Source organism: Fringilla coelebs (genome assembly GCF_963513975.1).
Source record: "Fringilla coelebs genome assembly, chromosome: 22".
NCBI classification, from domain to species: Eukaryota; Metazoa; Chordata; class Aves; order Passeriformes; family Fringillidae; genus Fringilla; species Fringilla coelebs.
The window spans coordinates 4096144-4113325 of NC_140048.1; the positions used below are offsets into that span (position 1 = coordinate 4096144).

The 17182-nt window shown below is 58.8% G+C and overlaps 1 protein-coding gene across 1 annotated transcript; it reads right to left on the bottom strand.

The window, feature by feature from the left end:
* Window positions 1-1160: 1160 nt before the first annotated feature.
* LOC311162023 (protein-arginine deiminase type-3-like) lies at window positions 1161-16893 on the bottom strand (the record flags this gene model as incomplete). Its single annotated transcript, XM_084220126.1, has 16 exons — window positions 1161-1404; window positions 3406-3534; window positions 4114-4193; window positions 4450-4543; window positions 4627-4771; window positions 4867-5015; window positions 5956-6063; window positions 6146-6257; window positions 6353-6456; window positions 7264-7442; window positions 8681-8806; window positions 9792-9909; window positions 10850-10911; window positions 11501-11573; window positions 12612-12792; window positions 16802-16893. The coding sequence occupies 16 exons, from the start codon at window positions 16891-16893 to the stop codon at window positions 1171-1173; spliced, it is 1986 nt and encodes a 661-aa protein (XP_084076252.1). The 3' UTR covers window positions 1161-1170.
* Window positions 16894-17182: the final 289 nt, after the last annotated feature.

The window sequence follows — 17182 nt, forward strand, 5'->3', positions numbered from 1 at the left end:
AGGGTCATTCCTGCATTCCCAGGGAATTCTCAGCTCAGGAAGGATCCTTGGGTGTCATTCCCACATTCCAGAGGGGTCATTCCCAGGGAATTCTCAGCTCAGGAAGGATCCTTGGGTGTCATTCCCACATTCCAGAGGGGTCATTCCCAGGTAATTCTCAGCTCAGGAAGGATCCTTGGGTGTCATTCCTGCATTCCCATGGGGCCATTCCCAGGGAATCTCAGCTCAGGAAGGATTCTTGGGTGTCATTCCTGCATTCCCATGGGGCCATTCCCAGGGAATTCTCAGCTCAGGAAGGATCCTTGGGTGTCATTCCCACATTCCAGAGGGGTCATTCCCGGGGAATTCTCAGCTCAGGAAGGATCCTTGGGTGTCATTCCCGCATTCCCATGGGGCCATTCCCAAGGAATTCCCAGCTCGGGAAGGATCTGGGGGTGCTATTCCCGCATTCCTGAGGGTCATTCCTGCATTCCCGAGGAATTCCCAGCTCGGGAAGGCTCCAGGAGGGGCCGCGGGAGCTGCTGGAGCCAGGCCAGAGGAGGCTCCAGGGGGATCAGAGGGATGGAGCAGCTCTGCTGGGAGGAAAGGCTGGGAGAGCTGGGAATGCTCTGGGGGGGGAGAAGGCTCCAGGGAGAGCTCAGAGCCCCTTGCAGGGCCTGGAGGGGCTCCAGGAGAGCTGGAGAGGGACTGGGGACAAGGATGGAGGGACAGGACACAGGGAATGGCTCCCACTGCCAGAGGGACAGTTTGTCTTGGGGTGTTGGAGATAAATCTTTCGCTGTGAGGCTGGGAAGGGGCTGGGATGGAATTCCCAGAGCAGCTCTGGCTGCCCCTGGATCCCTGGACATGCCCAGGCTGGACATGGGGCTTGGAGCCGCCTGGGACAGTGGGAGGTGTCCCCGCCCCTGGGACTGGATGAGCTTGAAGGTCCCAAGATTCCATAAATCCGCGTTTCCCTGATCCCATGATTCCCTAATTCCCTGATCCCATGTGAATTTAAGCACGGGACCGCAGTTCCAGAGCCCCACCCCATTCCCCACCAGTTTCACCAGTCCAGCGTTCTCCCAGTGCCGGGAGAGGCCGCAGCCTGGATTTATTTCCACCGCCGAAGGCACTTGGCAGGGACAGGGCGGGGACACGGAGGGGACACGGAGGGGACACGGAGCCGCCTCAGGGCACCACGTGCCACCACTTGAAGGCGAAGGGCTTGCGGCGCACGTTGGTGCCGCAGTGCACGTCCCCCGACAGGACGTGGTAGGAGAAGAAGTCGTCGATGAAGGTGCAGGAGAGGCCCAGCGGCTCCAGCAGCTCCCGCACCCGCTGCTCCAGGCAGCAGCGCCCGCCCACCACGGGCCCGAAGGGCTTGGGGATGCCCAGGTGCCGGCCCAGCACCAGCATGTTCACCTGCAGCGGCACCGGGAGTCCGGCAGGGAGCGATCCCGGGGACGTCCCCATCCCGGCCCGGGGACATCCCCATCCCAGCAGGTCACACCCCAGCCTGGGACATCCCCATCCCATCGGGGCACATCCCGGCCCCAATCCCATCAGGGCACATCCCAATCCCAGCAGGGCACATTCCAGCCCAGGGACCCCCATCCCATCAGGGCACATCCCAATCCCAGCAGGGCACATCCCAATCCCATCAGGGCACATCCTGCCCCAGGGACATCCCAATCCCAGCAGGGCACATCCCAATCCCAGCAGGGCACATCCCAATCCCATCAGGGCACATCCTGCCCCAGGGACATCCCAATCCCAGCAGGGCACATCCTGGACCCGGGACATCCCAATCCCAGCACAGCACATCCCAGCCCCAATCCCATCAGGGCACATCCCAATCCCATAAGGGCACATCCTGATCCCATCAAGGCACATCCCAGCCCAGGGACATCCCGATCCCGATCCCACCCCAGGGAGCATCCCAGCCTCATCCTGGCCAGGACACATCCCAGCTCCGATCCCATCAGGGCACATCCCGGCCCCCATTGCACCCTAGGGAGCATCCTGGCCCAGGGAATATCCCAGCCCCCATCCCACCCCAGGGACACCCCAGCTCTGATTCCATCGGGACATCCCAGCCCTGATCCCACCCTGGTGAAACCTCGATCCCATCAGGGAACATCCCAGCCCCAACCCTGATCCCATTAGGAAACACGCCAGCCCCGATCCTGGCCCCGATCCCACCCTGGGGAGCATCCCAGCCCCATCCTGGCCCAGGGAAACCCCGATCCCATCAGGGAACATCCCGATCCCATCCTGGGGAGCATCCCAGCCCCATCCTGGCCCAGGGAAACCCCGATCCCATCAGGGAACATCCCGATCCCACCCTGGGGAGCATCCCAGCCCCATCCTGGCCCAGGGAAACCCCGATCCCATCAGGGAACATCCCGATCCCGATCCCACCCCAGGGAGCATCCCAGCCCCATCCTGGCCCAGGGAAACCCCAACCCCATCAGGGAACATCCCGATCCTGATCCCAGCCCCATCCTGGCCCAGGGAAGCTCCAATCCCATCAGGGAACATCCCGATCCCATCCTGGGGAGCATCCCAGCCCCATCCTGGCCCAGGGAAGCTCCAATCCCATCAGGGAACATCCCGATCCCGATCCCACCCTGGGGAGCATCCCAGCCCCATCCTGGCCTAGGGAAACCCCGATCCCATCAGGGAACATCCTGATCCCACTCCAGAGAGCATCCCAATCCCATCCTGGGGAGCATCCCAGCCCCATCCTGGCCCAGGGAATCCCCGATCCCATCAGGGAACATCCCAATCCCGATCCTGATGCCACCCTGGGGAGCATCCCAACACCATCCTGGCCCAGGGAAACCCCGATCCCATCAGGGAACATCCCGATCCCACTCCAGGGACATCCCAGCCCCATCCTGGGGAGCATCCCAGCCCCATCCTGGCCCAGGGAAACCCCGATCCCATCAGGGAACATCCCGATCCCAGCCCCATCCTGGCCCAGGGAGACCCCGATCCCATCAGGGGACATCCCGATCCCGATCCCAGCCCCATCCTGGCCCAGGAAATCCCGATCCCATCAGGGAACATCCCGATCCCAATCCCACCCCAGGGAGCATCCCAGCCCCATCCTGGCCCAGGGAAACCCCGATCCCATCAGGGAACATCCCGATCCCGATCCCACCCCAGGGAGCATCCCAGCCCCATTCTGGCCTAGGGAACATCCCAATCCCATCAGGGAACATCCCGATCCCAGCCCCATCCTGCCCCAGGGCAACCCCGATCCCATCAAGGAACATCCCGATCCCAGCCCCCTCCTGGCCCAGGAAATCCCGATCCCATCAGGGAACATCCCGATCCCGATCCCAGCCCCATCCTGGCCCAGGAAATCCCAATCCCATCAGGGAACATCCCGATCCCACCCGGGGGAGGTGCCCCTACCATGTCTGGGAAGAAGGCGTCGGCCTGCGAGGCGTCGTTTCCCTGGAAGAGCTGCGGGATGTCCAGGATGTCCGGCTCGGCCAGGCCCAGCGAGCGCTTCAGGATGTCCCGGTTCCAGCTGATGCAGCTCTGGGAGCCACCAGGGAGGGATGGAGGGACAGAAGGATGGACAAAGGATGGGACAAAGCGGGGGAAAAGGGATGGAGGGACAAGGGGATGGATAATGGGATGGGGAGAGAGGAATGGGGAGATGGAGGGACAAAGGGAGGGACAGAGGGATGGACGTCAGGATGGGCAGGCGGCTGGAGGGAGGGATGGACAGAAGGGTGGGCAGAGAGATGGATGGATGGATGGATGGATGGATGGATGGATGGATGGATGATGGATGGATGGATGGATGGATGGATGGATGGATGATGGATGGATGATGGATGGATGGATGGATGGATGGATGGATGGATGGATGGATGGATGGAGGATGGATGGATGGATGGATGATGGAGGGAGGGATCCATGGATGGAGGGAGAGATGGAAGATTGGACAGAGGGAAGAACAGACAGAAGGAGGGACAGAGCGGTGGGGAGATGGATGGAGAGGAGGGAGGTGGTGGAGGATGGGTGGAGGGATGGAAGGGAGGAAGGAGGGATGGGGGGACGAAAGGACACGGAGGGAGCGATGGGTGGGAGCCTCCCGCTCCCCGTCCTCACCTGGGCGTAGTCATTGAACTTGCGGAGCTCCTCGTCCGCCAGGATCTCGTTTATGGTTGGCTTGAGCACCCTGTCCAGCCCTGCCCAGAGGGAGCCAGGCTGGAATTCTGCCCCAGCTCGGCCACCTGGAGCTCCATCCCAACCCAGCAGTCCAACCCTTGCAGCTTTTATTAATTAATTAATTAATTGATTATTCAATTCTCCTCCATTCTGCCCCCACTTCCCAGCTGGCTTTCAGGGTCCATCATCCATCAGGGTCCATCCACCTCCCCCATCACATTTTTCAGGAAAAAAGGGAAACAAACCCCTGGATCCCCCTTGCCCACCCTGCCCTACCCTGGAACATCACGGCCTCGCCAAACCCCTCCTCCTGCTTCTCCTTCAGCAGCTGGTAGCAGGCGCTGGGGCTGGCCAGGAGCAGCCGGAATCCCTGCGGGCGAGGAGGAGGAGGAGGAGATCGGGGAAGGCTCCGAGGGTCCCACCCCACTTTTTCCCCACTCCCGGGATCGTTACCTTGCGGTCGGGCGCGGGCACGAAGCTCAGGAACTCGTCGACGTGCCCGACGCTGAGCCAGTCCGAGAAGAGCTCCACGGGCGCCTGCACCTTCTGGGCCACCAGGAAATCCCGCACGGCCTTGGCCATCCTGCGGCCGCCCGCCCTGCCGAGCGCCGCGGGTTGGGCCAGGAGCTCGGATCTGATCCCGGCCGGGGCCGGGAATTCCGGGGATTGGGGATTGTCCTGCTGCCGGCTCACCTGGGGAAGCTGCTGCCGATCAGGATGCGCCCCAGCGGGTACTCCTTGCCCTGCACCGTCACGGGCGGGCTGACCTCCAAATTGCCGAAGGAATCCAGGCTGGAAGAGCCCTCTGGAGCCGGCCGGGCCACGTAGCCAAAATCGGGGCCCTGGGCGGTGGGAAAATGGGGGGAAATGGTTAAAAAAAATGGAGCTGTCAGTGCCAAATCCTGTGTGCTGGAGCATCCCACCCCAAAAATGCAGGAGATAAAGGGATTGATCCCAGTTTTTAGGGGATTTATCCGAGTTTTTAAGGGATTTATCCCAGTTTTTAAAGGGATTGATCCCAGTTTTTAGAGGATTTATCCCAGTTTTTGAAATGATTGATCCCAGTTTTTAGGGGATTTATCCCGGTTTTTGAAGGGATTGATCCCAGTTTTTAGGGGATTCATCCCAGTTTTTGAAGGGATTGATCCCAGTTTTTAGGGGATTTATCCCAGTTTTTAGGGGGTTTATCCCAGTTTTTAGGGGGTTTATCCCAGTTTTTAAGGGATTTATCCCAGTTTTTAGGGGATTTGTCCCAGTTTTTGAAGGGATTGATCCCAGTTTTTAGGGGATTCATCCCAGTTTTTAGGGGATTGATCCCAGTTTTTAAAGGCATTGATCCCAGTGTTTAGGGATCTATCCCAGTTTTTAAAGGGATTGATCCCAGTTTTTAAAGGGATTTGTCCCAGTTTTTAAAGGGATTTATCCCAGTTTTTAGGGGTTTTATCCCAGTTTCTAAAGGGATTGATCCCAGTTTTTGAAGGGATTGATCCCAGTTTTTAAAGGGATTGATCCCAGTTTTTAAAGGGATTTGTCCCAGTTTTTAAAGGGATTAATCCCAGTTTTTAGGGGGTTTATCCCAGTTTTTAAAGGGATTCATCCCAGTTTTTGAAGGGATTGATCCCAGTTTTTGAAGGGATTGATCCCAGTTTTTAAAGGGATTTATCCCAGTTTTTAGGGCATTGATCCCAGTTTTTAAAGGGATTGATCCCAGTTTTTTAAGGGATTTATCCCAGTTTTTAGGGGTTGCCAAGCTGGGCAAGGCAGGAGGAAGGGGCTGGATACCAGGATGCTCCTGACAGGAAAATCCTTCAGGCCGAGGTCCCGGGGTGAGTCAAAAACCACGGGCAGGGTCTTGTGGGGGGCTTGGATGTATCCGAACTCCATCTCATCCTGGAGGAGGGATGGAGAATTTCGGGACCGCCCCTCCCAGCGCCGCTGCGGCGAGGAGGGGCCGGGCGTGCCCCGCTCCCACCTGGATCCAGCGGTCCTGGCGGTTCTGCTGCGGCGGGCACACGGTCAGCGGGCACTGCGCCCGCTCGGCCAGCGCGCCCACGGCCGCCACAAACTCCTCGTTCTTCTCCACGCTGGGGGGAAAAAACATCGGGAAAATCGGGGAAATCGGGATTTGGGAGCGGATCCGGCGGCGTGCGGCGGGGAGCTCCCAGCAGCACCCACCCACCTGCAGACAAAGACCTCGAGCGGCGCCGCCGTGTTGGGCGTCATGATCCAGGGAGCCACGCGGAACACCACGGAGTCCGTGAAGATCGGCGCCTCCAGGAGGCCCTGGGGTGGCGGGGATGGAGTTTGGGATCTGCCCTCCCTGTCCCAACCCACCCTGGGATGGCAGGGATGGAGTTTGGGATCTGCCCTCCCTGTCCCAACCCACCCTGGGATGGCGGGGATGGAGTTTGGGATCTGTCCTCGCTGTCCCAATGCCCCCAGGATGGTGGGGATGGAGTTTGGGATCTGCCCCTGCTGTCCAACTCCCCCTGGGATGGCAGGGATGGAGTTTGGGATCAGTCCCCGCTGTCCCAGCCCCCCAGGAAGGAAAAGTAGGAGAATGGGAGTTCTGGGTGGTGGTAGAAAGGGAAAATTGAGGGGAAAAGGGGGGTTCTGGGATGGCAGGGATGGAGTTTGGGATCTATCCCCACTGTCCCAGCCCACCCTGGGATGGCAGGGACGGAATTTGGGATCTGTCCCTGCTGTCCCACCCGCTCTGGGATGGCAGGATGGAGTTTGGGATCAGTCTTCACTGTCCCAGCCCCCCCTGGGGTGGCAGGGATGGAGTTTGGGATCTGACCCTGCTGTCCAACTCCCTCTGGGATGGCAGGGGTGAAGTTTGGGATCTGTCCCTGCTGTCCCACCCCCTCAGGCATGGCAGGGATGGAGTTTGGGATCTGTCCCCGCATTCCAACCCCCTCAGGTATGGCAGGGATGGAGTTTGGGATCAGTCCCCACTATCGCAGCCCACCCTGCAATGGCAGGGACGGAGTTTGGGGTCTGTCCCCGCTGTCCCACCCCCTCAGGCATGGCAGGATGGAGTTTGGGATCTGTCCCTGCTGTCCCACCCCCGGTGCCCCCCGGCCAGACCTTTTCAGGGCTCTCCAGCAGGGTGACGTGCAGGGACACGAGGCCCGGGAAGTCCACGTCGGGGAAGGCCAGCCCCTCCACGTAGAAGACGCTCTCGTGGTGGTGCCGGCTCGGCCGCACGGTGTAGGACAGCCTGGAGCCCCCCAGGACCGGCTGGAACATCTCCGGCTCCGCGCTGTCTGCGGGGCACCGGCACCTCACACCCCAAACCCCAAACCCCAGCCCCGTTCCTGCAGCATTCCCCCTTGGTCCCTAAAGCTGCCCCAAACCCCGCGGGGAGCAAACCCCGCCCGGACCAGCTCCCATCAGGGTCTGGGGGTCAGCTGGGAATTCCCAATCCCATCAAAATTGGGGGCTCATCCAGGAATTCCCAATCCCATTGGGGTCTGGGGGTCAGAGAGGAATCCCCAATCCCATCGGGGTCTGGGACTCAGCTGGGAATTCCCAATCCCATCAAGGTCTGGGGGTTGGAGAGGAATTCCCAGTCCCATTGGGATCTGGGGCTCAGCTGGGAATTCCAAATCCCATCAGGGTCTGGGACTCAGCTGAGAATTCCCAGTCCCATCGAGATTGGGGGCTCAGCTGGGAATTCTCAACTCCATCGGGAGCTGGGGCTCAGCTGGGAATTCCCAATCCCATTGGGGTCTGGGGTCCAAGAGGAATTCCCAATCCCATCAGGATCGGGGCCTCAGCTGGGAATTCCCAATCCCATCGGGGTCTGGGGGCTCATCCAGGAATCCCCAATCCCATCGTGGTCTGGGGCTCAGCTGGGAATTCCCAATCCCATTGGGGTCTGGGGCTCAGCTGAGAATTCCCAATCCCATTGCAGTCTGGGGCTCAGCTGGGAATTCCCAATCCCATCGGGGTCTGGGGGTCGGAGAGGAATTCCCAATCCTATCGGGATCTGGGGCTCAGCTGGGAATTCCCAATCCCATTGGGGTCTGGGGGCTCATCCAGGAATCTCCAATCCCATCAGGGGCTGGGGCTCAGCTGGGAATTCCCAATCCCATCAGGGCCTGGAGGCTCATGCAGGAATCCCCAATCCCATCGGGGTCTTAGGGTCGGAGAAGAATTCTCAATCCCATTGGGGTCTGGGGGTTGGAGAGGAATTCCCAATCCCATCGGGATCGGGGGCTCAGCTGGGAATCCCCAATCCCATCAGGGCCTGGGGCTCAGCTGGGAATTCCCAATCCCATCGGGATCAGGGGCTCAGCTGGGAATCCCCAATCCCATCAGGGCCTGGGGCTCATCCAGGAATTCCCAAACCCTCGGGGTCTGGGGCTCTCCCGGGGTGTCGGAGAAGCAGCGAAAGGATTTGGGGTTGATCCCAGCGAGCCGGGGGCTCTGTGCCCCCAATATCCCCCCAAATCCCCCCAAAATCCCCCCAATCCCTCCAAACCCCAAAGCCGGCGCTCACTGCCCCCGTAGAAGACGCGGATCCTGCCGGCGGCGCCGCAGTCCAGGTGCAGCAGCAGGCGGTGCCCGGCGAAGGTGGCGCGGGGCCCGCGCGTCCTCAGCACCAACTGCGCCATGTCCTGCAGGTCTGGGGAGCGGGCACGGCTCAGGGAAAAGGGGGAAAAAAGGGGGAAACCGGGGGAAACTGGGGGAAAACCTGGGGAAAAGGGGAAAACCTGCGGAAAACCTGGGGAGACCTGGGGAAAAGGGGAAACCCAGGGAAAAGGGGAAAACTGAGGGAAAAGGGGAAATTGGGGGGAAAAGGGGGAAACCAGGGAAAAGGGGAAAACCTGGGGAAAACTGAGGGAGAAGAGGGAAACCGAGGGAAAAGGGGAAAACTGAAAGAAAAGGAGGAAACTGAGGGAAAAGGGGAAAATTGGGGGAAAAGGGAAAAACTGAGGGAAAAGGGGAAAATTGAGGGAAAAGGGGAAAACTGAAGGAAAAGGGAGAAACTGAGGGAAAAGGGGGAAATTGGGGGAAAGGGGGAACTGAGGGGAAAGGGGAAAACCAGGGGAAAAGGGGGAAACTCAGGGAAAAGGGGAAACCTGGGGAAAAGTGGAAAACTGAGGGAAAAGGGGCAAAATTGGAGGAAAAGGGGAAAACTGAGGGAAAAAGGGGAAAATTGGGGGGAAAGGGGGAAACCCAGGGAAAAGTGGAAAACTGAGGGAAAAGGGAAAAACTGAGGGGAAAGGGGAAAACTGAGGGAAAAGGGGAAAATTGGAGGAAAAGGGGAAAACCTGGGGAAAAGAGGGAAACTAGGGAAAAGGGGGAAACTGAAGGGAAAGGGGAAAACTGAGGGAAAAGGGAGAAAAGTGGGGGAGAAATGGGAGAAAATTGAGGGGAAAGTGAGGGAATGGGGGTCCTGGGCTGTGGTAGGAGGTGAAAATTGAGGGGAAAGTGGGAAAAACAGCCGGGCTTTGGAAGAAAGGGGAAATTGAGGGGAAAGTGGGAAAATCTGGGCTCTGGGCCACATTAGGAAAGGAAAGTTGAGGAGAAAGTGGGGAAAATTAAGGGAAAAGGGAGGGAAAAGTGGGAAAGGGGAGGGAAGAGCGGGATTCGGGGGCTGTCGGGACCGTTGTAGGAGCGCACGGCGCTGTCCTCGTTGTCCAGGCCCTCGGCGCCGGGGTCGTCGCGGTCGCAGTTGACGAGGAGCACGGCGCCGTGACCCTCGGGGCCCCACGTCCAGCTGGCCTGGGGACACCAGCGGGGTCAGACGGGAATTCCGGGGTCAGCCGGGAATTCCCAATCCCATCGTGGCCTGGGGGCTCATCCAGGAATTCCCAATCCCATCGTGGCCTGGGGGCTCATCCAGGAATTCCCAATCCCATTGTGGTCTGGGGCTCATCCAGGAATTCCCAATCCCATTGGGATCTAGGGGTCAGCTGGGTATTCCCAATCCCATCGGGATCTCGGCTCATCCAGGAATTCCCAATCCCATCGGGATCTGGGGCTCAACCAGGAATTCCCAATCCCATTGTGGTCTGGGGCTCATCCAGGAATTCCCAGTCCCATAGGAGTTTGAGGCTCATCCATGAATTCTCAATTCTGTCAGGACCTGGGGGCTCATCCAGGAATTCCCAATCCCATCAGGGTCTGGGGCTCATTCAGGAATTCCCAGTCCCATAGGGGTTTGAGGCTCATCCACTAATTCCCAATTCTGTCAGGGCCTAGGGGCTCATCCAGGAATTCCCAATCCCATCAGGGTCTGGGGCTCATCCAGGAATTCCCAATCCCATCAGGGTCGGGGGCTCATCCAGGAATTCCCAATCCCAATGGGATCTGGGCCTCATCCAGGAATTCCCAATCCCATTGGGATCTAGGGGTCAACTCGGTATTCCCAATCCCATTGGGATCTGGGCCTCATCCAGGAATTCCCAATCCCATCGGGATCTTGGCTCATCCAGGAATTTCCAATCCCATCCGGGTCTGGGGCTCATCCAGGAATTCCCAGTCCCATTGGGTTCTGGGGCTCATTCAGGAATTCCCAGTCCCACTGGGATCTGGGGGCTCATCCAGGAATTCCCAATCCAATCAGGGCCTGGGGGCTCATCCAGGAATTCCCAGTCCCATTGGGATCTGGGGTTCAGACGGGAATTCCCAATCCCGCAGCGCTCCCAGCCCCTCTGGATACCTTGTCCAGCAGTGTCCGGCTCACGGCCCCGCTGCGGGTGACGTCAGCGTCCAGTGACACCTCTGTGGGACAGGGATGAGGTGGGAAAGGGGGAAATCCCGGGAATGGGGGTTCGGGAAGGGGAAATCCCGGGAATGGGGGTCCGGGAAGGGGAAATCCCTGAATGGGGGTTTGGGAAGGGGAAATCCCAGGAATGGGGGTTTGGGAAGGGGAAATCCTGGGAATGGGGGTTTGGGAAGGGGGTTGGGAAATGGGGGGTGGAGAATGGGGGGTTGGGAAATGGAGATTCAGGAATGGTGGTAGTGGAATTGGGGTTCAGGAATGGGGTTTGGGGAATGGGGGATTGGGGAATGGGGGTTGGGAATGGGGGTTTGGAAAATGGGGGATTGGGAATGGGGATTTGGGAATGGGGGTTGGGGAATGGGGGATTGGGAACGGGGGTTTGGGGAATGGAGGTTGGGAATGGGGGTTGGGAATGGGGGATTGGGGAATGGGGATTGGGAATGGGGGTTGGGAACGGGGATTCAGGAATGGTGGTAGTGGAATTGGGGTTCGGGAATGGGGGTTTGGGAATGGGGTTTGGGAATGGGGGTTCGAGGAATGGGGGTTGGGAATGGGGTTGGGAATGGGGTTGGGGCCGTCCCCCCTTACCCACGCAGGTGAGGTAGAGCAGGGCCCGGCCCACGGGAACGGCGCCATCCTCACGGAAATAGGAAATCCTGACCTGCAAGGAGGAGCGGGGCTGGCACCGAGCCAGACCCCGGGATCCTTGGGAATCCCAGTGCCCATCCCAGCACCCAGCAGGAATCCCAGGATCCAGTGGGAATCCTGGGATCCAGCAGGAATCCTGCGATCCTCAGGACTCCCAACACCCAGCAGAAATCCCAGGATCCAGTGGGAATCCCATCACCCATCCCAACACCCAGTGAGGATCCCAGCCCCTACTGCAGGATCAGGTGGGATCCCGGGACCCAGAGGAGATCCCAACACCCCATGGGAATCCCAGCCCCCAGCAGGATCCCAAGATCCAGCAGGAATCCCAACACCCAGTAGGATCCAGCGGGAATCCCAACACCCAGCAGGAATCCTGGGACCCAGCAGGAATCCCCACACCCAGCAGGATCCTGGGATCCAGCGGGCATCCCAACACCCAGCAGGAATCCTGGGATCCAGCAGGAATCCCAATGCCTAGAAGGATCCCAGGATCTGGACAGAATCCCAACACCCAGCAGGATCCAGCGGGAATCCCAACACCCAGCAGGATCCCGGGATCTGTCGGGAATCCCAACACCCAGCAGGATCCAGCAGGAATCCCAACACCCAGCAGGATCCAGCAGGAATCCCAACACCCAGCAGGATCCAGCAGGAATCCCAACACCCAGCAGGATCCAGCAGGAATCCCAACACCCAGCAGGAATTACAGGATCCAGTGGTAATCCCAACACCCAGCAGGATCCCAGGATCCAGTTGGAATCCCAACACCCAGCAGGATCCAGTTGGAATCCCAACACCCAGCGGGATCCAGTTGGAATCCCAACACCCAGAGGGATCCAGTTGGAATCCCAACACCCAGCAGGATCCAGTTGGAATCCCAACACCCAGCAGGATCCAGCGGGAATCCCAACACCCAGCGGGATCCAGTGGGAATCCCAACACCCATCAGGAATTATAGAATCCAGCGGGAATCCCCACACCCATCAGGATCCCAGGACCCAGCGGGAATCCCGTCCCCGATCCCGGCACCAAGCGGATCCCCCGGCACCTTCTCGTCGCCCACGTCCTTGCTGGGCTGCTCCATGGCCAGCAGCAGCTCGGGGCGCGCGCCCAGGGGCCAGCGGCCGACGCTCGAGGGCAGCTTCACGCTCCGGGCCTCGTGCAGCACCCACAGCTTCACCCCCGGGGAGGCCTGGGCCTGGAACGAGGCGGCACCGAGCGGGGCCGAGCTGGAACGGGAACGGGGAACGGGGAACGGGGTCAGGATACGGGAATGCTGCTGGGAGAGGGGCTGAACGGGGCCGAGCTGGAACGGGGAGCGGGGAACAGGGAACGGGGTCAGGACACGGGAATGCCGCCGGGAGCGGGGCTGAACGGGGCCGAGCTGGAACAGGGAACAGGGAACAGGGAACAGGGAACAGGGAACGGGGAGCGGGGTCAGGACACGGGAATGCCACCAGGAACGGGGCTGAACGGGGCGAGCTGGAACGGGGAACGGGGAATGGGGAGCAGGGTCAGGACACGGGAATGCCGCCGGGAGCAGGGCTGAACGGGGCCGAGCTGGAACGGGGAACGGGGAGAGGGGTCAGGACACGGGAATGCCGCCGGGAGCGGGGCTGAACGGGGCTGAGCTGGAATGGGGAACGGGGAACGGGGTCAGGACACGGGAATGCCGCCGGGAGCGGGGCTGAACGGGGCCAAACTGGAACGGGGAACGGGGAACGGGGAGAGGGGTCAGGACACGGGAATGCCGCCGGGAGCGGGGCTGAACGGGGCCGAGCTGGAACGGGGAGCGGGGAGCGGGGAACGGGGTCAGGACACGGGAATGCCGCCGGGAGCGGGGCTGAATTCAAATATTCCCGGGAAACGCCGCCTCGGCAAGGGCTGGGGTGTGGAACTGGGGGGAAACTTTCCATAGGGAACAAATGCTGGGGTTGGAATATCAGGGAGTCATGGGAAATTCAAACATTCATGGAAGATTCAAATATTCCCAGAAAATTCAAGTATTCCTGGAAAATTCAAGTATTTCTGGAAAATTCAAATATTCCTGGGAAACGCCACCTCTGCAAGGGCTGGGATGTGGAATTGGGGTGAAACTTTCCAAAGGGAAGAAACTCTGGGGTTGGAATATCAGCAAGTCATGGGAAAGTCAAACATTCATGGAAGATTTAAGTATTCCCAGAAAATTCAAATATTCCTGGGAAACTCCACCTCAGTAAGGACTGGGGTGTGGAACTGGGGTGAAACTTTCCAAAGGGAAGAAATCCTGGGGTTTGGAATATCAGCGAGTCATGGGAAATTCAAACATTCCTGGAAGATTCAAATATTCCTGGAGAATTCAAGTATTCCTGGAAAAATCAAATATTCCTGGGAAACGCCACCTCAGCAAGGGCTGGGGTGTGGAATTGGGGCGAAACTTTCCATAGGGAACAAATCCTGGGGTTGGAATATCAGGGGGTCATGGGAAAATCGAATTTTTCCAGAAAATTCAAATATTCCTGGAAAATGAAACCTCAGCAAGGGCTGGGATGTGGAATTGGGGTGAAATCTTCAAATGGGAACAAATCCTGGGGTTTGGAATATCAGCGAGTCATGGAAAATTTAAATATTCCTGGGAAATGCAATTTCAGCAAGGACTGGGATGTGGAATGGGAGTAAATCCTTCAATGGGGAATGAATCCTGGGGTTTGGAATATCAGCAAGTCATAGAAAATTCAAATAATCCCGGAAAATTCAAATATTCCTGGAAAATGCAACCTCAGCCAGGGCTGGGATGTGGAATTGGGGTGAAACCTTCAAAAGAGAACAAATGCTGGGATTTGGAATATCAGCGAGTCATGGGAAATTCAAACATTCCCAGAAAATTCAAATATTCCTGGAAAATGCAACCTCAGCAAGGGCTGGGATGTGGAATTTAGGTGAAATCTTCAAATGGGAACAAATCCCAGGGTTTGGAATATCAGCGAGTCATGGAAAATTCAAATATTCCCAGAAAATTCAAATATTCCTGGAAAATGCCACCTCAGCAAGGGCTGGGATGTGGAATTAGGATAAAACCTTCAATGTGAAAAAATCCCTGCAATTTGGAATTGCAACTGGTGGTGCAAAATGCAACAAATCCCAAAAAATGTGATTTCAACAGGTCCTGCCTTGTGGAATTGGGGTAAAAACATCAATGGGAATAAATCCTGGAGTTAGGAATGTCAATGAGCCCTGGGAAATTCAAGTGTTCCTGGAAAATGCAATTTCAGCAAGTGCTGAGATGTGAAATCCTGGTTAAATCCTTCAATATGGGAAAAATCCTGGAATTCTAAATATCAAAGAGTTCTGTAAGTGAAAATATCCCTGGGAAATGCAATTTCAGCAAGGGCTGGGATGTGGAATGGGGGTAAATCCTTCAATGGGAAATGAATCCTGGGGTTTGGAATATCAGCGAGTCATGGAAAATTCAAATATTCCTGGAAAATTCAAATATTCCTGGAAAATGCCATTTCAGCAAGGGCTGAGATATGAAATTGGGATAAATCCTTCAATGGGGAAAAAATCCTGCGATTTAGAACAGCAAAAAATCATCGAAAATGCAAATAATGCTGGAAAAGGCGAAGGCAACGAGTGCGGAGATGCGAAACTCTGAGAAATCCTTTCATAGAAACCAACCCTGAAATTCAGAACAGCAACAGGTCCGGGAAAAGGGAATTAATCCTGAAAAAGGGAATTAATCCTGAAAAACGCAACTGCAGCCAGCGCTGCAAGATGAAACGGGGGAAAATCATTCACAGTGGAAAAAATCCCGCAAGCTGGGAGGGCATCGATTCCCTGGATGGGCACAAATCCTGGGATTGCTTCGATTCCCTGGGTATGAACAAATCCTGGGATTGCATCGATTCCCTGGATAGGCACAAATCCCCCAAAACGTGCGGGCAGCCGCTCCTGGAAGAGGCAATTCCCGCAAATCCCCAAAGGCGATTAAAGCGATTAAATCCCGCCCGAGGCTGCGAACCCGGGGCAAGGCGGCGGCGCCAACCCCGCGGCAGGAATCCCTAAAAAAACCCCAAATCCAGGGATATTCCGGGTGCAAAGAGCACCTGGGAATAAACGGGAATAGGCGGGAATGAATCCCGCGGAAAGAACGGCAGGAATCGCTCGGAAATGCCCCAAATCCGGGGATACCCCCGGAGCAAAGCGCGCCCCGTCCCACCACGGGAAACGGGAATAAACGGGAATCAATCCCACAAAAATAACGGCAGGAATCGCTCCGAAACGCCCCAAATCTTGGAGTAAAACGCGCGAGCCTCCCGAGGGCGGCGGGGACGGGCCCCGGCCGCGATGCCATCGATGCCGGCGCTGCCCGGGGGTGGTTCGGGCACGGATCTCCCCAAATCGGCGTTCCCGGGCGCCGCCGGGCAGGCCGGAGCCCGTCCCGCCCCGCCCCGCTCGGGAGGCCGCGGGCGACGGGCCCGGAGCGGATGCGGAGCCGGGAGAAGGAAACGCGGCTCCGTGCCCGGGAACGGGAAAATCCCCGGCCGGGGCAGCCGAGGGGACGGGCAGCGAGCCCCGGCCGGAGCGGGGAGCAAAACCCCGGAGCTGCTGCGGAGCGGGAGCCGGAGCCGGGCCGGGGGTTCGCTCGCTGCCCGCCCCCGAAGGTGGGAAATATTTCTTATCTCATCCCGCCGGGATGTGGGGCGCAGCGTTAAAACCCCAAAAAAAGGGCTTGTGGCACCCCAAAAGTGGTGAAATCCCGCTGGGAATGTTGCGGTCGGGCTGGTGCGGGGATGTTCAGAGTGTCCGTGAGGGACAGAGGGATGGACAGTGGGGATGGAGAGACGGACAGAGGGGATGGACAGAGGAATGGACAGCGGGATGGAGAGATGGACAGCGGGGATGGACAGAGGGAATGGACAGAGGAATGGACAGCGGGATGGAGAGATGGACAGCGGGGATGGACAGAGGGATGGACACTGGGATGGACAGAGGGATGGACAGAGGGGATGGACAGAGGGAATGGACACTGGGAAGGGACAGTAGGGATGGACAGCGGGAAGGGACAATGGGGATGCACACTGGGAAGGGGCACCGGGAATCCCACCCCTCACCCCTCACCCCTCACCCCGTCCCGGGACAGCATCCCCTGGGAAAAGCCCCCGGAGCAGCAGCACCGCCCCCGCCCCACCGCGCGCTATTTTCGGGCTTTGCTTAATGGGATCAAGGGGGAAAAGCGGATTTGTGCCCCGCGCTCACCCGCACACGTCCAGGGCCAGCTCGGTGCCCAGCACGCACACGGTGCTGCCGGGGCGCTGCGTGGACAGCTGGACACGGCGCTGCTGCGCCATCGCGGCCGCCCCGGGCACCCTCGGGTGCCGCGCCCGGCGGCCGCGGGGGATTTATAAAGCCGGGCTGCTGGGAGGGGATCAGCCAAAGCCCGGCCTAATCCCACCTCCGGGCTGGGTGTGCGCGGGTCCAGCCGCGCTCCCGGCGATCGGAGCGGGGGGAAGCGGCCCGGGACGCCCACGGGATTTTCGGGGTTCCGGGGGGCTCCGGGGGGCTCCGGGGGGGTCCGGGGGGTCCGGGCTGCGGCCAGCACCGAGGGACGCGGGGGGAGCGGTCCCCGTCCGTCCCACG